This window comes from Chlamydotis macqueenii, chromosome 1, assembly GCF_036417535.1.
Source record: "Chlamydotis macqueenii isolate bChlMac1 chromosome 1, bChlMac1.mat, whole genome shotgun sequence".
NCBI classification, from domain to species: domain Eukaryota; kingdom Metazoa; phylum Chordata; class Aves; order Otidiformes; family Otididae; genus Chlamydotis; species Chlamydotis macqueenii.
In genome coordinates, this window is record NC_141556.1 from 24,690,473 (window position 1) to 24,712,910 (window position 22,438).

The window sequence follows — 22,438 nt, forward strand, 5'->3', positions numbered from 1 at the left end:
TGGAGGATCAGAGATCCACCTGCAGCCCGTGGAGGACCCCACGCTGGGGCAGGTGGGTGCCTAAAGGAAGCTGTGGCCTGTGGAGGGCCTGCTGGGGCGGCCATTCTGGAGGGACTGCACCCCATGGGAAAACGACCCACGCTGGAGCAGTTTGTGTAGGACTGTAGCCCATGGCTGGGACCCCACGCTGGAGCAGGGGAGGAATGTGAGGAGTTCTTCCCCCAAAGAGGAAGGAGCAGCGTAAAGCGACATGTGATGAACTGACCATAACCCCCATTCCCTCTTCCCCCCTGTGCCGCTCAGGGGGGAAGGAGGTAGAGATAATGTTAAGCCCAGGAAGAGGAAGGGGTGGGGGGGAAGTTCCTTTGCTGTCTTTCTCATTATCCTGCTTTGTTTTTAATAATAAACAAATAGTTTTTCCCAAGTTGAGTCTTTTTTTTCCCATGAAGGTAACTTTAAGGATCTCTCCCTGTTCTTATCTCAAACCTCGAGACTTTTTGTTATATTATCTCTCCCTATTCCCTCAGAGGGTGGAGGGAGTGAGAAAGAGACTGCGTAGCTTGGTCCCGAGCAGGGATAAACTACGACAGATAAATTCCGTCATGGCTTTCATCTTGTCACATGTCAGTAAGTCTTTCTTTTTTGGATTGTTATGATTGGAGCAATTCACAAAATAGGATGGAAGAAATTACTTTTCAAAAAATTGGATGGTATGAGCAGATACCATATGCCAGTCCAGTATCCAGCTGTGAAGAGGAAAAAAGAAATTGCCAGTATGAAATTATCTGATGTTTTCTTGGTTCTGCAAAGGAAAAGATGGAGAAGAAAAAAATACATATTTATCCCAGCCTGTGTTCTGAATTAATAGTGGAAGAGTTTCACAAAAGGAATATGGATTCGGCTGAAAATGTATGTGAAAATTTATGAAAATTCTGTTCAGTTAGTCTTGATGCCTGATCAATTGCTTGCTCCTTTAAAGAAAAGAAATAATACCTAATCAGCTCACATATAAAGAACAATATGATAGCCACAAGACATGAGATTTCTAAAATAAGTAAGTTTCTAGCTGTGTTCTGTCATTGATTACTATTTTATATTAAGAGATTTTTTAGCACTCATTGCAGAGAACTATGAATTATATACAGGCACTTAATATTAAAACAAATTTGAAATTCGGCTGGACAATAATTTAAGCAACCTGATTTTAACTGGGCTTGCATGGAGCAGAATTTGAACTAAATGATCTCCGGAGGTTCCTTCCAGTCTAAATTTTGCGATGATTCTATGATTAACTCCGAAAATATTCTCTTGTAAGTCTTATCTGCCTAAGGGACTTGTGAAAACCACCACTGTTAGATGGGAACATTCACTTGTCAGATCAAGACAAGTGTGGCATGGAATAAATTAGGATGAGAGGAGGAAGGAGATAATTAAGGCTGGTTGTAATCTCTATTCTATTTGGATAGTTAGCAATAAACATAATCCTTCTGCCATCAGGGCATATTTTTTTTTTTTATTTTCTTCACCTTAATCTTTTTTATTGTTCTGGCTAAATCCTGGTTGTTCTGCTTGCTCCTGTGTGCTCAGCGTGCTAATAACTGACTGAACGCAACCAGGATTTCTGCCCTGGTGTGATGTTTGCACTTCTGAAGACTGCGGCTTTGGTGCACCGCCTTCTGCTGCAGCGCTTAGACCCCAGGCAGCAAGACAGTGGAACTGAGGGCTTTATGATTAATAGGTTCTCTGTTCAGAGTTGGGATATTAACCCCCCTCATCTAGTGTCACTGCTGGAAAAAATAGCTGATTTGGGGTGACTGTCTTCTTTTACAACATATAATGACATTACATGTCCCTTGCAAGACTGATACCAATTTTATTTCAGAGTGCATTTTAGAAGTCTTGAGTCTTGGAAGATGCATGTCCCACTGTTACCCCTTTCAGTATAACAATCAGGGCTTGGAGGCAGACTGTTTACATCCCACTTAATGTCCATGATAAATCTGTTTGTGTTCTCTAGCATTGTGCTAAAGCACCTATAGATGTGTGGTCCAGCTTCAAACTGGAAGGCATTTGGCTATGAATAGTGTGGTGTGGTGACAAAGCCAATTAAATCCTGCTTAAAAGAAAAATGTTTTAGATCAGGCTAAGCCTTATTACTAATACAGCTACGTGGTGTCTGGCTGGGTCAAAGTGAAGGCAAAGGCAGGCTTAAAGTATCATGTAGAGGGATGGAGGTCTGACAAAGAGATAGGATTGGGAAGGATTACCTCAAATTTTATCTCCAGTCTTCCTCAGGAATACTCTGGTAGAGTGGATTTGAAATTTGTCATGTTTGGAAAATTGAATTGAAACTTCAGTTGTTTGCGGGTGGTAGTTGATGTGAAAACAATTGCTTTGAATTTCTCTTGAATTTTTATATGATCAGAATGTCCCATTTTACATTTTCAAAATATACCATTCTTGTATCTTGGATTGAAGTGATCTTTCAAAAATTTGCCTATATTTGTTGTAAGCTATTTAATATAGGTACATTGAAAATAATTTCTAAACACTTGATTAGATGCAGTGTTTGAATTAGAACAAATTTTATGGTTTTATTTAGCTTTGGTTTGTTGTTTTGAGTAAAAAGCAAGGTTGAGGAAAAGGGTTTAAAAGAAATAAGTTTTGGCTTTTGAACCCTATTTAGGTTAAGAATACTGTGTATATCTCAAATGCTCATGACCCTCAGAAAACTGGTTTTGACTCCACCATGGGCATACTCTGCTTTGCTGTCACTGTGTTAGTATGTGCCTTGATCCTCAGAGGTGTCAAGAGATCCAATACATTAAGTATACAGAATAGTCCACTGAACAGATGAAGAAAATAATTTATCGATCTTGAAACTTCTTAATAACTACTTAGCATATAAGGTATGAGTCTGCAGGTTAATGGACCTACTTGAAAGCAATACTGGCAGATTGAGAGTAAGAGGAGAGTGGAAACAAAGACAGAATAATGTCGACAGCTGATAAGAACAGTAGGAGTCAGAAAGAGGAGTAAAAGGGGTTTCAGAAAAAAAGAGTAGTGGTGTGATGCCAGATGGAATACTGAAATTTTCTGATTTGATTCCTGGGTCTTCCCTGATTGTACAGGCTTAGATAGGTCAGCCTATTTTGTGATTTGTTTTCCCACATCTTTAGACTGAGATGACAACATCTATGTGCTTCATCAAATTACTGTCAGTTTATCAACATTTGTACACTATTTTGAAGGTTTAAAGTGTCACACAGATACTATATAACATGAAATACTGGCTAGAGGATTAAGAGATTGAGCGCAGCCCTGCTGAGAAAGACTTGGGGATACTGGTGGATGAAAAGCTGGACATGAGCTGGCAATGTGCAGTCGCAGCCCAGAAAGCCAACCATATCCTGGATTTCATCAAAAGAAGCGTGGCCAGTGGGTCAAGGGAGCTGATTCTGCCCCTCTATTCCGCTCTCAGGAGACCCCACCTGGAGTACTGTGTCCAGCTCTGGAGCCCTCAACACAGGAAAGACATGGACCTGTTGGAGTGACACCAGAGGAGGGCCACGAAGATGATGAGTGGGCTGGAGCACCTCTGCTATTAGGACAGGCTGAGAGAGTTGGGGTTGTTCAGCCTGGAGAAGGGGAGGCTCCAGGGAGACCTTATAGCAGCCTTCCAGTACCTAAAGGGGGCTTATAAGAAAGATGGGGACAAACTTCTTAGCAGGGCCTGTAGTGACAGGACAAAGGGTAATCTTTAAACTAAAAGAGGGTAGATTTAGACTAGACATAAGGAAAAAAAAAATTTATGATGAGGGTGGTGAGGCACTGGAACAGGTTGCCCAGAGAGGTGTTTGATGTTCCATCCCTGGAAACATTCAAGGTCAGGCTGGGCAGGACTCTGGGCAACCTGATGTAGTTGGAGATGTCCCTGCTCCTTGCAGGGGGTTGGACTAGGTGACCTTTCAAGGTCCCTTCCAACCCTAACTATTCTGTGATTCTATGAAATAATTTGCAACCTTTAAGAATGTTGTGATGGATTTGTAATTATCTTTTGCAAGGCAAAAGTGAAGTAAATATGCGTATAAAAACTTTGAGAGCATAAATGGCTATGTCTTGCCTTTTTGTCTGTTACCAACCCCTAGCTGGGTTTAAAACTCAGTGGGAAACATGAGTTAATGCCTGGCATGAATTCTTTACACAATATGTAGCAATGGTTCCCAGTCCTGGCAGTGTGTCGGTCTTGTTGCGTAGCCTTGAAAGTCTTCATTCTGACTTGTCTTAGGTGCCTGTTTTGAAAATGGGGTGAGAAAGCAAGAGTAAGTAATGATTTATTCATACTGTTTTGTTTGTGATGACAATACTTGTCATAATAGCATTCTGTAATTTTAGCTTGCACTCTTCTCATTTACAGTGTAGAAAGCCTAAATGAGTGTTTTTACTCAGTTGCCTATTGTGCATTGAACCCCTCTTCAGGTTTTCCTTTCTATTTTGTATTAGACACCTTTTTGCTTTAAAGAAAAATTATTTGCAATTTTATCTTCTTTTTTTACAAAGATTTTTTCAGATATTAATAATGGTTTGTATTTTAAAAGAAATACATTATTGTGTCTAGCTCATTATTAGCTCTATAATAAATGGTTAGTAATTTTGAGCTCTGTTAATACCTTTATTTAAAACAGTTATTGTTTTTACCAAAAGCAAACCCTAGAAAAAACCCATATGATCAGATTATTCTTTTCTCCTTTTCGTATTAGTCTACTTGCGTAAAGGGGCTTTGCAATGTAGCATATCTGTCAAAACACTGTATCTTTGCTGTTGCCGAAGTAAGGATCCGATTCGGAGCATTCAGTTCTTCAGAGTTCCAAGAAGGGATTGCCAATATTTTGCAATAACTAGCCTAAAAGCCTTTAATTTTGCTACTGAATCCACAGGGGGTAAAAAACCAAACAAACAAACAACACTCTTTCTGAGTGACTATACTAGATAGTGACTCGACAATGCATTCAGAAATTGAATGCTGGGCTGCTTAGTGTGTGCAGGTACTGCAGGGTGCTGAACACCCAACTTTTCTATAAAGGAAATGCTGAAGAGGCTTGTCAGTCTGCATTTCAAACCACCAGTGTGCTGAGTTGAAGGTTCCCATATAGACTGGAATAAATTAAAAATGGTAGAAGAAAAAAAAAATGAAAAAGGAGAAGGGGCAGTAATGTAGACCCTACTTAGGTGAAATCGAAAGTGACTCTTAAAGGCAATTATATGACTTTCCATCCTTATACCAAAATTTCTCTGTTTTCTATACTTCTCCTTCCTACTGTCATTCATCTCTGTAGAAAAAAAATTATTTTCCTCGTGTCTGTATTTGGTACTTTTAAGAAGATTTCAATGGAAGCCTCAGAATTAAAACCATTACTATTGTCGTGCTCCACTAGCTGACAGCTCTGGAAATATTTATGCGAAGTATCAGTTTCTGTAACTGGGACTATAAAACAATGAATCCAGCAAGATTTCTGCACAAAATAGTGGCATCACAGTAACGCAGGGAAGAAGAGAGTCAAGACGTACAAAATATTGGATGAGGTTAGTGATGAAAGGACAAGATACTTGGCCCAGCCCATGGTTCAGTTTGCCTGAGTGCAGGGTTTGTACTTCTATGGTAAAAGGACATTATGATTTTTTAGAACTTTCTTTACACATTGCCTTTCAGCTGCAGTTTAATATGCTTGCTCTGATGGAGGACATTATGCTCCTTGTACTTCCACCAAAATAAATGAGTAATTTTCAAATAGAGAAATAAGAAAATATAGTTGTTTTTTTTTCCCCAAAAAAAATATTTGCAACCTAAACCATATTATAAGCATTACAGAAAGGTGCAAACATACAAACTCTTTCCCTTGTGGTTTCAAACATGAATTTCAGATCCCATTGATGTAATGAAGAATATATACATATGAAAAAATAACGGTTGTAATGTTGCATAAAAGGAATAATCATTACCCTGTCAAACCCTTGATGCTGCATAATAAACTTCTGTTGGTTGGGCAGTAACAGTTTAACATCCTTTTTCGGTAACTTTCATTAAAGGGGGAAGTTGGAATGTTTGTATTATTTCATAAGGTATGCAAAACACAAAAAATAAACATGCCTTTGGGTTGTATGAGACAGCTCTTAGAGTTAAGGCCATGATTTCTAGTATAGCATCCTCGTGTCACTCATTGCCAAATGGATGGATAAGAGAGAAGGAAATGCTTATGATATTTGTCCAATTATTAGTGGAGAAGAACTAGCAACAATTAGTACCAACTAATACTGTCTTGAGAGTCTCAGTAAAAAAGCCAGAATTAGATAAGTATGGATTTAACTCTATTTTTGTTTGGCTGCATGCAGCCTCCTCATCAAATTAAAGATTTACTGTCAGATCACTGTGGGGTAACCTCCACTGCTGGTACAGCAGCTTGCGTGCTCTCCCATGTTTTTAGTCTGTGTAATTGCAGTCGTAGTTAGTAATATGCAACACTTGATAAATTCCACATTCATGCAGTACTTCCCTAACAACAGAATGTTTGTCAGACCTGAATTTAAGGTGTTTTGAACTAGATTAAAGAATCACTGTAGTCAGATGTGTCAGGGAGGTGCTGAGTCTCGTCAGTCTTTTTGTTTCCTGGCCTTTCATCCCACAGCTTTCAGTGTATGATTTCTAACCTGAAGATTACAGATACCCGTTTTTCTACAGTTAGAGTATGTTTCTATATGGAGTAGAAACAACAAAACTGATATAGATTCTTTAAATAATTGAGAAGCAGAGATATTATGGAGATCTGAACATTGTATTTCCAGTCCAGCTCTGAGATGTGCAAAGATGAAGTCCTGGTCCTGTGGAGCAGTCGGACACCTAACTGGTTTTGGTGGGTCTTCCTGCTCATTCCAGCTCTGTACCACACCCCTGCATGGATAGGAAATAAGAAAACTCTTTCAGGAGACCACTTAATGTTATTTAATGCAGAATTAATAAATCTGTTGAGGTAGATTTATGCAGTAGATTTAAACTGAGAATCAAACCTAGAAAGATGCAAAAGGAGGCACCAAGGAGACCAATACACTCTAGTATTGATTTCAAAAAGGACAAGTTACTAATTGCTGAGGAAAATCAGTTCCTGATGATACAAAATTATGTAGGCTTGGTATTTTGTCAGAAAGAAAATGTTCCAATAAATAGGGCTAAAATAAAATTTCTAATGTTTGCTTAGAATAATAAATTTTATAACATTCATTCCCATGTAAGACTGGAGATTTAAGATCTCAAAGTTTTGACTAGCAGAGACCATGATTAGAGTGGAAAACCCGAGAGAGAAATTTGCTGCTGTTTTCAGTATACAAAATGTGTTCCAAAATGAAGTGGAAAAATAAAATTGCTTAGAGGTGGTTCTGTGACACAGTGATAAATCTTTACCTGAAATAAACATCCGCTTCCCTGTTGGTAGTGGGTACTTCTGCAGTGAAGGGAAATCAGCTCTGGCAAAGGACTCTGTCAGTCATTACGGTGTCAGCCCACATACCTTAACAGCAGTGTAAATGTGGTGAAAAGACCAGGCTTATGGTTGAAGATGATCAAACATCAAATCATTGCAATTTCTGTAGTAAAGCAAATGAGCAAGTGAAAGCAGAAAAATGATGCATACAAAGGAAAACGATGTGGCACAATTAGAGCCAGAAGCAGCAGGATTGTTTTGTTGGGGTTTTTTTTAGTCTTACTGTTGGAGTTTTTAAAGGAGTGTGCAACACTGCAGCATTTAGCACTGAAATTATTATTACTTTTGACTTCTTTTCTATCAAGATTTTTTTAAAAAGAGACAATAACGGGAATTTTTTAACTTAATATGATGGTTGCATGAGATCCACACTTGTTTTGACAAAAATTTTGCACTTCCCATCTAGACACATGCAGCACTGAAATTGTTCACACTAGCAAAAATCATTGAACAGATGTTCATGAATCAATGGCTCCTCCAAATGTGTGAAGTGGTGGATTTGCTGTTTCCATTGCTTACCTACATTTGGCAGTTAAAACATATCCTATTACAAATATAAAGCATTACATTTTTCTATTGTATTACAAATCATTAAAGATACACTTTTGTAAATAGCAGTTTCAGAAATTAGATTAATTGATTTGCAAGTTCTTCTTTCTCACTCTTCTGTCCACATAAAATAAATTATCTGCAACATACTTTCACTCAAATGAGTTGAAAATTTCAGTCTATTTTCATAGACAACCAAGTTACAGCGTACAGGTTCACCTGCTCCCCTGTATGAAAAGTAAAAATCAGCTATAGGATTTATTTTCTTGCATAAAATATTTCACTGTTATTGTTGTTGAAAGTTTAAATATAAAGAAGAGTAACTTTTCTTTATTCAGCGCTCAAATTCTGGAGGCCACGTTGTTAGTTCTTATTTAAAAACCATCCGAAAGTTTTTCAGTTAAACAACTAAAAAGTTATTCAGTCTTATGAAGAATAGGAACAACCCTTTTTATGGTGGTTGACTTTTAATCTGTGGATCAGAAAGACGTTTCTGAGAAGTACTGTATTTTCTCCAGAAAAATAGCAGGGTGCAACTCCAACCTTAAAAGAAAAATACAGATTTGTCTGACCTATACCTTGCAGCTTAGCTTTTCGATTTAAAATAAATGTTCCACTATAGCTACTCCAAGGAGGTTAAGCAGATGTGAGAACAGGGAATATTAGCATTTCAATAGGTATTAATAAATGCTTTTGAAAGAAGACAAATTTGTTTTGGAAGAAAAATGTTAAATTTTTTAGAAACCAGCTGGATATAGTTATATTAGCACATAAAATCTATAAATTGAAATAAGAAATTACAGTAATTGAAATAAGAAATTACAGTAATGGTGATCAAAATTTGCATCATGATAATTACTGTTTGGATATTGATTCCATGAATTATTGGGTATCCTCCTAACCTATTTTTCAGCATTAAACCTAACAGACCTTGAACAGACATATGGTTATAGAATAAATAGACAAAAGTATTGACAGAATTTTATTGTGGAAATAACACGTGATTCAATAAACTCATATTTATTGGCTAGGAAGGCTATATTTATGATCTTGGCATTATATACAGATTTATGCAATTTACTTGCACAGTTCTTAGCCACAGATGATCATGGGACGGTAGCTTCTCCAAAGTTATAGTTTGCAATTACATCATAGGTAATCTGAAGATGATCTATACACCGAAAATCTGATGTCTCTTTATATCCTCTCAGATGTAGAGGCTGAAAGTGTGATAATCCATTTCAATGGAATTTGGTTAAAATGAAGTTTATATTCATGAACAGGAAGAACAAACAAATAGTTAATTTGTGGGATAGAATATGACCAGATGTTGTAAAAGAAGTAGCCAGGAAAAAAAAATTAAAAGCTTTCAAATCTTGATCACCAATATAATTTGATTTTAGAACAGTAAAGTGTATTTCAAAACAGGCTAGCTTGTGTACAGCTGCATGCTTTACTCAGTCTGTCCCTTGGTTTGGATCACCCTTAATAACTGTTGAGTGCCCAGTATCTTCTTATATTCATGGCACAATCTTTACAGCTCAGAATTTTATTTTTAACAAGACGAAAGTTTATTAGTGGGTACTGAGAGTGCAAAATACAGACACTAAGGCCATTCTTATTGCTACACTTCATTTTATACTGACAAAACAGGAAAATGCAAATTGCAAATTGTGTTTTGCAGTGTTCAATGGGTTCCTCTGCTGCCGAGAGTTCAATATTTTACATTTTGGTTACACTAATTTCTGACTTTTCCTTCAGTTAATGCCTGATGCATTAATAGCATGTATAATAATATACTTTTAAATGTACAGCATCTAGATAAAATAAATTTCTGTCTGGATTATTGGAGGTCTCATACCCACGTTAATTCGTGGAAGAAGCAAACTAAAATGAACATGGTACCACTTCTGGTTTGGCTGCTTTCTCCCAACTTCTGATTTCAAATGGTAGGAGGAAGGATTCTTCTGCAACAACACAAAGCTCCAAAGAAGCAGAGCCTGTGTTCTAGTAATCCATAAGGAGTAATAAGGATGAGCTGCAAGCCTTGTGTAGTTTACTGTGATATTGGCAACTAAGAGGAATATCAGGTGCCCGCAAGTAAGTGTAATGCTAAAGAATACAGTGTTGGATTTGCCTTTTCTAACAGAGCATGATTCTTCTCATGCTCTTTCATAAGGAATGATGTTAAAATCTAGGCAGTAAAATCTGTGACCATTTGCTCTACTAGATAATTAACTTCCAAAGACATGGCTTTAGGAGGCTATGAGAGTTAGCTGAAGTCCTGATCAGCAAGGATCATGAAGATCAATGTGTGGAATGTTTCTACTATGAACACTGAACTTCAGGAACAGATTCAGACTGTTGCTTTTCAGCCCAAGATTTTCATTTACTGCTGCAGGTGGAAGAAGGGTTGGGAGAAAGTTGTCAGTCAAGGACAACAATCAGATCTGATGTTAAAGATGATTTCCAGTACTACATTAGTGTCAACAACAGGTGGATAGCTCAGTGTTGTCCCATCCACATCAGTCTCTCATTGTGCACCTAAAGAAGCAAATTCTGCCAGGCTCCATGGGCAAGGGAGCTGGTGTGTGCCCCATCCTTCCCTGCTGTGTCCTGCAGGAATGGAGCCTGGCTATGTGTCTCCAGAGAAAGCTGCACCACTTTCTGGGAAGGTCCTGGAGCCAGATGCTGGGATGCCCACACCCCAGCATGTGCCATGGCATGTGCCTGCCACTCGGCTTGCAGAAGCTGAGTCGCTCGTGCTGATCCTATCTTTGCTGAACAGCCTGGGTCTCTTCCCTTTAGTCAGCGTGTCTTCTTCTGGTTTCTTTTCTTCTATCTGTGAGTTAGTGCTTGCACTAGATCTTTGTACAGAGGCTTTTATTTTGTTTTGGTTTTTTTAATAGGAGTTTCTCTTGATTATTTGGGTGGTTCCATCCACAACTGAAGGCTTCTGGAAGCTCGGGAACAAATATATCCTGGTGCCTGAGGGAGAGGAAGTGCACTTAATGAAGTGCTTAGGTTGTGTTTGTGATTGCAAGGCAGAATTCTTCCAAAATAGTGAGATCTGAGCAGGGGAGACTGAAGAGATGGCTATCTCATCTTTATGAAGGTGCTTTCACCTTGGAAGTCTCATTTCTGTATTGTGACCAAACCTACCCCTGGGACCACCGCTGGGAAGAGCAGCAGTGCTAGGCATTATCTTGCCCTGCGACTGCAGCATCTATCATCAAATCACAAAACAGTTTTGTCCCTGTCAGGAAGGTAATTTCTTGTCAGAGTCCCTGTTTCAATTACCACTTTAGCTGAGGCTAAGGCTATGTCCACCACAGACAGAGAGAGCAAGGATCTATCTAAACCAGACAAAGCACAGAAGACAGAATGTAATGTAAGATTCGGTTACTTTTCAGTGAACCTCACGTTCGTAATCTGGCATGTGTTCAGCCACCTGTAGGACTGGGTTGTACAGAACCACTGCTTTCTTAAAACTTTTTGGGTTTGGTTGCATATTACTTTCTAGACTTTGTCTCAGTCTGTAACTCGTGTTAGCTGAAGGATTTTCATGTACCTGTTAGATCTCTTTGCTGGAGGATTACTACTGTATGTTCATTTCTAACAATGAAGAGTCCATGTAAATTATTCTTAAACGTAAAATGAAAATACTGCTTTTTGTAAATGAGGCCCTCTAAGATTTTAGCTTGTGTAATACACCTTATTATAGAGCATATTATTAAGGTCACCTGTTTTCTTTATTTCTTTAGCTTCTGCTAACTGCAATATCTCAGGTAGGAGAAAAAATGAAGAGGAACTGGAGCTGCGCTTACTTTTTGCATTTTGTCTGTGCCTAGTAGCGTGGTCAGAACCAGTATCATCAATGCAATGAGTACCATGCAGTTGTTTAGGAGAATGAAATCATAGAATCATAGAATGATTAGGGTTGGAAGGGACCTTCAAAGGTCATCTAGTCCAACCCCCCTGCAAGGAGCAGGGACATCCCCGACTAGATCAGGTTGCTCAGAGCCTCATCCAGCCTGGCCTTGAACGTTTCCAGGGATGGGGCATCCACCACCTCTCTGGGCAACCTGTTCCAGTGTTCTATAACTCGCATCGTAAAAAATCTTTTCCTAATATCCAATCTAAATCTACCTCCCTCTATTTTAAAACCATTACCCCTCGTCCTATCACAAAAGGCCCTACTGAACAGCCTCTCCCCATCTTGTAGGCCCCCTTGAGGTACTGGAAGACCGCTATAAGGTCTCCCTGAAGCCTCCTCTTCTCCAGGCTGAACAGCCCCAACTCTCTCAGCCTGTCCTCACAGGAAAGGTGCTCCAGCCCTCTGATCATCTTCATGGCCCTCCTCTGGACCTTCTCCAACTGGTCCATGTCCTTCTTATGTTGGGGGCTCCAGAACTGGACACAGTACTCCAGGTGGGGTCTCACCAGGGCAGAGTAGAGGGGCAGAATCACCTCCCTCGACCTGCTGGCCACGCTCCTCTTGATGCAGCCCGGGATGCGGTTGGCCTTCTGGGCCGCAAGAGCGCATTGCCTGCTCATGTTAAGCTTCTCGTCAACCAGCACTCCCAAGTCCTCCTCGGGGCTGCTCTCAATCCATTCCCCGCCCAGCCTGTATTTGTGCCTGGGATTGCCATGACCCAGGTGCAGGACCTTGCACTTGGCCTGGTTGAACTTCATGAGGTTGGCACGGGCCCACCTCTCCAGCCTGTCAAGGTCCCTCCCAATGGCATCCCTCCCTTCCAGCGTGTCGACAGCACCACACAGCTTGGTGTCATCAGCGAACTTGCTGAGGGTGCACTCTATCCCACTGTCCATGTCACCGACAAAGACGTTGAACAGGGCCGGGCCCAGCATGGACCCCTGAGGGACGCCACTCATGACCAGTCTCCATTTGGACATTGAGCCGTTGACCACCACTCTCTGAGTGCGGCCATCCAGCCAACTCCTTATCCACCGAGTGGTCTGTCCATCAAACCCATGCCTCTCTAGTTTAGAGAGAAGGATGTCGTGCGGGACAGTGTCAAAAGCTTTGCACAAGTCCAGGTAGATGATATCCGTTGCTTGTCCCTTGTCCACCGATGCTGTCACCCGTCATAGAAGGCCAGGTCAGGCACAATCTGCCCTTGGTGAAGCCATGTTGGCTGTCACCAACCACCTCCTTGCTCTCCATGTGCCTTAGCATGGTTTCCAGGAGAATCTGCTCCATGACAGGCAGAATCTGCACCTCTGCCAGGCACAGAGGTGAGGCTGACCAGCCTGTAGTTGTCCAGATCTTCCTTGTTCCCCTTTTTAAAAATAGGGGTAATAGCTTGTTGGAGGAAGTTCCCATCTAATTTGTGTAACTTTCCTTTTTTTTTTGTACCACTGTCACACAGAGGGGGGGAAGGCTGACAAACCAAGTGTCTTAACCGAGATAAGAGATGAACAGCTAGAAGTTTGTCTGCCTAATTTAGCTTCTCTAAAAGCACGAAACCTTGTGACAGTAATTGTCTTGCAAAGCTATAGTCCCTCTGATAAATAACAATTGTCGTAGTTCAGCCCAGATCGGGACCAGACTAGGCAGTCTCTCTCTCACTTCCCCCTCCCTCTTCCCGGGCTTAACATTATCTCTACTACCTTCCCCGCCCCGAGCGGCACAGGGGGGAAGAGGGAATGGGGGTTGCAGTCAGTTCATCATGCATTGTTTTACGCCGCTGCTTCGTCGTCGGGGGAGGAACTCCTCACATTCCTCCCCTGCTCCACCACGGGGTCCCTCCCATGGGCTACAGTCCTTTGTGAAACTGCTCCGGTGTGGGTCATCTCTTCCATGGGGTGCAGTCCCTCCAGAACAGCTGCCCCAGCGGGTCCTCCACGGACCACAGCTTCCTTTAGGCACCCACCTGCCTTGGCGTGGGGTCCTCCACGGGCTGCAGGTGGATCTCTGCTCTTCTGTGGACCTCCATGGGCTGCAGGGGGACAACCTGCTCCACTATGGTCATCACCACAGGCTGCAGGGGAATCTTGGCCAGGAGCCGCATTACTCCTCCCCGTCCTTCTTCACTGACCTTGGCGTCTGCAGCTGTTCCTTACAACAGGCTGGCAGATGCCTCTCAGGATCCTTTTTACATCTTATTCACTTCTCATCTCCTCTCCACTTCTTGCAGCCAGGCTGGGCCGAGTCGGGCCCAGTCAGCTGCCCAGCGGGAGGCCAGAGGGTGAGGCCTGCAAGGCCCACAAGGCTCGTGCCTCCCCCTCTCTGCCCCTGCTCAGCATCTTCACATCTTCTCTTTTTTTTTTTTTTTCTGTTTTGCCCTTCTTAAATACGTTATCGCAGAGGCGTTATCATGGAACATTCTGCTACCAATTGGCTCGGCCTTGGCCAGCATTGGGTCCGCCCTAGGCCCGGCTGAGTCCACTGGACAAAGGGGAGCAACTTCCAGCAGTTTCCTACAGAAGCTACCACCTTAGGCCCCCCCCTCACTAAACAAAACCAGAACACAATTTTATCAAGTTTTTTTGTGTTTGTGTTTGCATTTTTCCTACATGCTTTTACTCAGTTGTAACATCTCCTGAAATATAAGATTTTCTGTTTGTCTCTTACTTTCTGCATAGTTCATTTCCTTAAAGTTGAAAATATGTTTTCTTTAGAATTGAGACATGATTCTTTGCTGAATCAGTTTGACTTGTATATACAAGATAGTTAACCTAATAATATGTTTTATAGAAAAATTTCTCATCCCTTTCCCCCTTGACTCCTTCCTCCTCCTCCTTCACTTTCTTGCTTGGTTTTGTTTTCCTCTATGAGGATATAATTTCAGTACTTTCGGTTTTGCCATTAAAAAAAATTATCAGTCGTTTTTGATGACAAAAGTCATACAGAAAACCTCTGTTTTGTCTTATCATAGAGAAAATCCAGTTTTCCCATGTATGCTTTCCCTTGAATGCTCAAAAATGTATTTCCGTGCTCCCTCCTCTCAAAAGTGTGAAAATTAAATTCTATGAGTGCATTAATAAATATTCTGCCAAAAGATTACAGTCCTATCACTCTCAGGCCTGTCCTCTGTCTTAGTTAAATTATATTCCTTTATTTATTGCAGATGGGGAACTCAAGGGGATTTCACCACTACTCACCCTCGGCCTGTTGTCAAAGTAAAACTCTTTACAGAAAGCACCGGGGTGCTGGCACTCGAAGATAAGGAACTGGGAAGAGTGAGTATTATGTGTAGAAGTTATAAATATGTTAGAAATTATGCCTAGAAATGCAAGTATTGATGAAACAGGTATTCAATACAGCACCAGCTCTGCTGCAGGTGTACTAAACAATGCTTTTTGTTTTGGGGGTGACTTTTCCCAGTGTTCAAAATGTGGTATGTTGCCTTGGATTGCCTTTCAGAAACTTACATCAGGGATCCATGACAGTTCTCTTTGTCTTGTTTAAATCTTCTTTTAATTCCTAGCTGACCTGCCAATGCTTTTAGCTATTCAAATTAGGAGTGAAGAGGAGAGAGAGAAGACTTGACATGTAATAAATACAGCAAACAATTGGGGAAAGGAAAGGAAGGACTTAAGTGGTGGAAGGATGGGGGAGGAAAGGAGTCATGGAGATATGTCAGACTAAAATAAGAGTTCTCATTCTTGTACTGTATGAGCTTCCCTTTTCACATTTTCGTTATCTTAACAGGATCATCTATCCTTCTTGGGCCAAAATCAGAGGCTAGAGAGTGCAGTGTGTCATAGGAAGGAGGAGGGTAGTGTGAACGAGGCAGAGAGGATCTGCAAATCTCGCCCCCCCATCTCCTGTTGAAATTCTCCCCTCTGACACGTAGCACATGGAGGATAGCTCACATTTTAACTCTCAGTTCTACATTCAGAGTCATGGCTGTATCTCATTCAAGCGAGGAAAGCTTGTTGGGAAGAGCAGGGCTGTTCCCCACTTTGTGTCCTCCAAGTGCAGGCAGCTGCACAAAGACAGATTCTCCCACACACTGAGTCACTTGTTAAGGTCAAGACTGTATCCCCAGTATTACTTCTTCTGTCATCTCATGTCCTCCTAGGAGGCCTCCAGGATCACTTGGTCAAGGATGACTGAGGTGAAGGTGGGATCTGCGTGGGGAAGATTTCCAGTAGGGCTAAAACACTGGCAGGACCTGGGCAGGCATTGTGGCAGATACAGAGGAGCCGCAGGGGTGCAGCTGAGCAGACTAGAGTCAGCAATATCAGGATGCAAAAATACGAAGAGAGACATTGAAAGGGTGGACTTACATGAAATGCATAGTGCTGTTAAATACAGAGAAGTTTCTTCTCTGTCCCTGCTTGCTCAGTCCTTTCAAAGAAGCAAAAGGAAAGTCAATGCAAAGGTGCAAGGCAGTGTAGAAGGGACTGTGTGGCCACCAGGAACAGTAGCCAGCAGAGTCATTGCCAAGGAATCAGAGAAGAAAATAAAAGTTCACAGAATAAAGGGGCTAGGAATTACAAGTTTTAACAGGATCGTCTTGCTCTGCAACCTTAAATAGCCGAAGCCCAGGTATAGGCTTGGTCTACTTTCTCACACTGCAGCTTGTCCAAGTTTCTAGGATAGGAGGTTAAAAATATTTTAAATTATTTTAAAGAATAGAAACATTTCAAATGTAAAATATTGACTATAGCTTTTGCCTTAAGTGATTCCTGTGGCCCCAGATGATTTGTTTTGTGTTTTTTCTTGCCTTTTCTCCCTTCCCACTCCTGGCTGCCTTCTGACACATCCGTATTTGTCAGCTGGTCAAACCAGCTAAAGAAGGTAATAACTTTCCTTTCTTGGTTGGAAGAGGCATGAGGGGAGAGCGAGAAAATAAAAATAGGTAACTGAGAGGGGCTAGGGCTGAGCTCAGTGTTGTATGGTTGGAGCCTGACCCAGCTTTCCCAGAGATGCAGCAAGATACATAAAAGGCGAGGGATTCTTACTCTCCTGTTGTTCTTTGGCAGAGAGTCTGCATGCTTTTGTCAGATGGTCTAAGATTTGGCAGTTTGTATCAGAATTAGGCTATTAAAATCATCACTTTTTGCTGGTTTTATTTCCTACCTTGTCACACAGAACAAAGGCCATAATCTTTTTTCCCTTTGCATTAAATCTTGTGCTGAAATTTGGCGTAGCAAAAGTACCTGAGAGGTACCTGGATACTGATTTTACATTTTATAGTCCATTTCTGATTTTCCAAAAATGTCCGGCCCCAGTCCTTACCCCAAAAATACCTTCTGTAAAAGATGTCAGTAAAAGATAAATCTCCTGCAATGACGTTATGTACAGCGCATGGTCCTTAGCAGTGGAGAATAACATGAAAAAGGGCATGTTGGCTGTGCGTCGGCTTGTTTGGGCATCTAGTCTGTCCTCCTGCACCTCCCAGGTCTGGCAATACCCCGGGTGCTGACAGGCTCCTTCCAGCTGGTGGTGACAGATGCTCAACTTTGGAGAACAGCAAATCTGCCAGCTTAGCTCTCTGGTTTAACCAGAGTATTTGAGAGTGGTGGTTGCTAGGTTCAGGGGAGACTGGGAGAGTATTTGGCAGAATTTTTACAAAGTAAGGTGCAGTGTACAGTCATGGTATGCATTTTAGCTTTCAAAGGTTTGTTTTGTTGTTAATGTCTTCATTTTCAGGTTTGAGAGATTTAAATTCAGGTAGCCTTTGAAAAGATGCACAGGGTTATTGTGAACATTTTGTGCTGTTTAATCTATAATTAGAAACAGAAGGCGGCATCAAACTACATGATTTGAATTTTGAACTTCCATCACATACCAAAGGGTTTCTTCTGCCACCAAGGGATCAGCTTTTTATGAAAACAGATCTAAGGTGTGAAATGTGGAGCCAGCAAAGTTTTCCCCAGAGCTGCAGAGGAGAAAGAATTTCCATTGACCCCATCAGTGCAAGGCGGTCTCTCACACTTAACTTAAGATGTAGACCTTGATCTCAGTATGACAGCACTACAGCTCCTCAGTTTCAGGAGGAGACACTGCTGATTTCCAGAAGTAACTAGCTGATGTTGGACCAGAAGGGATGCAGGCTCGTTCTTTCATTAGAGAGGGCAGACCATACTTAGAGCTTTCTATACACCATGTTAGGAAGCAGAAGCTGGGGGCTATTCAGCTTCTGCTGCGGAAGTCAGCAGGTGAGCATTAAGCAACAGAAGGGTTGTTGGCTGTAACATCTTCTTCCTTCAAGGAATTTCAGATGTGCTTGATTGACAAGAAATAGTTCTTACTATGTCACTTCTCTGACATTGCTCTCTTGCTCTAAAAAAAAAACCAAAATAAGTCCAGTTGTGAATGTCAAGAGCAGATTTTTTTCACTGGAGGATATTCTTCTGGCTTCCTGCTGACCACTTTAAGTGTCTTCAAACAAAAAACAAATCTTAACCTTTATTCTCTGCTCTACACAAAATGGAGGACAATTGGACAAACTCAGTTTTCCACTCAAAGGAAAAATGGAGACACATGCTGCGCAGGAGGGGGAAGGATGTTATTTGGATTTGGGTTCTGCAGAACGTGACCTTCTGGAGTTGTGGTCTGTGTCTGTGGTAGTGTGGACCTCCACATAGTGAGCCAATGAATTTAACTTCTAGAAAGCAAGGCAGGCTGCATCTTTGAAGCTAAGTTTCTTCTGACAAGGAAATGTTAAGAACTTACTTTACTCAAATATCTGTGAAATATGTCACAGTTTTTATGTGACTGCCACTGATCTGGCTGCTTCAGTAATTTTTGTATGTGCATACAGAAGGCAGAATTGATGTTTGCATTTGTATGTGCAACAACTGAAGAAGCGTGAAGAAGCCTTCAGAGTTTGAAATAAATACTTCTGAAAAATCAGCCTGGTGGTTTCTGAAACTCAGGGATCTGACACCACTTTTCCTTGTTCAGTACTTTGTGTATGAAGATGTTAAAACCTAGTAATTCAAAGTGACAGCCATTGTGCTTGCTTAGCACACATGTGAATACAATGTGAGAACAGCAGGTGGTGTTTGATTGCTGATACTTTTTGAATATAAGAATATTTCAGCCGTGTCGCTTTGACTATTCAATTAAAAGAGAGCTATTGTCTTGCAACCTGCTTGTCACAGTCAGCTGCAGCCAGCAATAATTAGCTGTGCAGTTATGGTTTTTTTCATTGATGCTGTTACTCTGGGTTTGATTTAAAGACATTATAAAATAGCTCTACTGGCTAGGTACCTATATCGCAGGATTGCCTGGTTTCTGATTGCTGACTGTACTGTGCATGTTGGTTAGCTTCTGTGCTGCGTTCAAAGGGCCGCTGAGCAGGGACAATTTCTTACTGTGAATATGTTAATTTAAAACCTGCCAACCTGGGCAATTTTTTTGTCCATCATATTTTGAAATGACTGAGGTTTTGCAGATCTGAGTTTTCCTGTCTTTTTTTAAAGCTTGGAAGATGATAAGAGATTGCTTACACTCCTCCTTTTTCTCTTGCTCCCTGAGCAGTCTGCCTGTCAGCACCCTGCTATGTCTGGCTGAGTGTTATTGTTTTCACACTAACAGGGGTTTTCTCAGTAGCTTCTCTGAGAATGCCTCTTGTAAAAATTCTTGAGATATTTTTCATTCAAACATGCTCTCTCTTAGATTTGGAGGCAGACTGTTTGGGAAGGACTTGAATACAACTTTTATCAGTTGCTAAGATCTATTAAGGTAAGTGTTCAGCTGGCAGCATCAGCAGAGGTCCATTGATTGCATAAATTGCAAAGTCTCCCCAGTTCTTTGTCAACAAGAGTATTTTAGGTAGCTCTTTCGCTGTGCGCCCGTTCAGTTTTTCTGTTTGATTTTTCTTTCTTTTTAACCACCTGTTACCCGAAGCCTCGTCTCAGTGTTTCAGCTGTAATACAATCATAGCTGAAAAGCAAAAAATCGCACAATAGGTGAGATAATGAGCTTGTATAAAATACTCATAAGCTCCCTTGGTGATCAAGATCTTCTTAAACCTTTCTGTAGGGGTTCCCTATGTGAGAACTTTTCTAAGGGAGTTACTTTCAAGAGAGCCATCTCCTGTTCCCACTTCTACCTCCAGTCTTTCCCCTTCCCTTAAGCTTCTTTTGCTCCATCCTGCTGGCAGCAGTGCATTGTGACTTCACGCTCAGGGGACCCAAGCATGGTGCTGTGCTTGGCAGGTGCCGCTGGGGTGTTCGAGGGAACTTCACTTCTTGTCACAGTGACAGCAACTTCTGGCTTTCTGTCATTAACCTGTCTTTGGGCAAGGGGCTGACATAACTCAGAACAGCTCCAAACTTTCAAGTTAGGGGAGAAGGTAACTTGAGAGGAGTCGGTGGACATTTCTATTGAAAACAGGTAAGTAAGACAGAGGCCAGAGTTACACAAACAACCTAACGTTAAAGGGTTCTCTGCACTGTTACCAGTCATCTATTTCCTATAGAAGCAAACTGGCCTTTTTTTTTTTTTCAGTCTATAATGCTATTTTCAAATCAGTAAAACAAATTATATTTAACTGGGACATTGCTCAGACAATGACCAGCAGCATAAATTTGCATGTGTGCAAATAACAATGTGTGCTTATTTCATAACATAAAATTTGCCTGTCCTCTCTGTTTGTGCTGGCATCTTTTCAAATCACTAGATTTTAAAAGCCTTGTATAGAATGAATGAGTCCTGTTGCATGATGAAAGATTCAACAACTGCAGTGGAGGGAGCATTTGATCTTATGTGTCAGGCACTCACTATTTTTCGTAGTTTTAAATATCAAGAATTGAGTTAGAAGCGTCTCTGGTAGAGCACAGGAGTTGGAGAACTTGGTTTCTCCAGTTCATTGTGGGGCTTCTTGCATGGCCTTATGTTGTGGCAGGGGAGGTTTAGGTTGGATATTAGGAAACATTTCTTTACTGAAAGAGTGATCAGGCACTGGAACAGGCTGCCCAAGGAAGTGGTGCAGTCACCATCCCTGGAGGTGTTCAAAGAACATGTAGACGTGGTACTTCAGGACATGGCTTAGTAGGCATGGTGGTGTTGGGTTGACAGTTGGACTTGATGATCTTCGAGGTCTTCTGCAACCTTAAAGATTCTATGATTCTATGATTCTATGACCACGAGTGTGTTTATTCTGAACAGAGCTGGCAATGCTGTTTATGATTAAGGCCCTGTGACTTACTTAAGGTTCAGTTCTCCGTTGCTTAGCCAGACCTGAAGTGTTGAGGCTAAAATTTTTCATCCTAGGTATGGAATGAGATGAAAAGAAAATGTGGGTTTGGTCAATGGCAAAAAGCAATCATTTGTAGCACCATTTGTGCTCTGAAAGAGCACATCAGGCATGGTAACTTCATTTGTCTCATAAAATCTTCTGGCTTTCCTGTTGAGGACCATGCAGTTTGAAGACAGGACAGGAAGCTGGGTGCCAGAAGCAGGAGCAGCTCCCTGGGGTGGCAGGGAGCAGGGCAGGGTCGGGTACACCAGGACAGTCCCAGGCACTGGGCACTTCCCCATTGGGATGGGGAAAGGTTGAGGGTTTAGTATGCTTTTTGAAGATGACCTGGGTTGTGTTATGAAGAAGAGACTGTTGATGGGCTGCATCTTCACTTTCTTTAAGGTTGTGAGGTGTGAGCTGTACTGAAGGCAAGATAAGAGTTTTCTGTAATAGCATGTGTCCTGGTTTCAGCTGGGATAGGGTTAATTTTCTCCCTGGTGGCTGGTATAGTGCTGTGTTTTGGATTTAGGATGAGAACAATATCGATAACACACTGATGTTTTAGTTGTTGCTGAGTGGCGCTTACACCAAGTCAAGAACTTTCCAGTTTCTCACACTACCCTGCCAGCGAGGAGGCTGGGGGTATACAAGAAGCTGGGAGGGGGCACAGCCGGGACAGCCGACCCAAACTGGCCAAAGGAATATTCCATACCATGTGACATCATGTTGAATATTAAACTGGGGGAAGGTGGCCAGTGGGTGGGGATTGCTGCTCAGGGACTGAGTGGGCATTGGTCAGCAGGTGGTGAGCGATTGCATTGTGCATCACTTGTTCTGTGTATTATTTTTTCGTCGTTATTATTATTTTTCTCTTCCTTTTCTGTACTATTAAACCGTCTTTATCTCAACCCACTAGTTTTACTTTTTTTTCCCCATTTTCCTCATCCCTAAATGTATTGCTCTGTAATATTTAAGGTTGCTGTATTTATTTTACATCTGAATCGGGAGAGGCATAAAATGATCTTGCCACTTTTTCAGTTACAGTGTGGTTTGAAGAAATGTAATACTAGATATAATCAGACACACGGTCAAGTATTTTTAATGATCATAGGATGACTGAATTTACTGAATTATCTCAACCCACACTGTTCTGATACTATTAATTTGCCTTAAAACAGCTGGAGCAGT

At 41.4% G+C, this 22,438-nt stretch overlaps 1 protein-coding gene across 5 annotated transcripts in view; it reads left to right on the top strand.

Annotated features, from left to right (window-relative positions):
- The window catches only part of CADPS2 (calcium dependent secretion activator 2), a 317,678-nt gene that overhangs the window by 147,084 nt on the left and 148,156 nt on the right, over positions 1-22,438 (top strand). For all 5 annotated transcript variants that reach the window (XM_086747222.1, XM_086747229.1, XM_086747251.1 and 2 more), the window contains exon 7: positions 15,176-15,287. In XM_086747222.1, the coding sequence (XP_086603348.1) occupies positions 15,176-15,287 (112 nt within the window). The remainder of the gene's footprint in view (positions 1-15,175; positions 15,288-22,438) is intronic.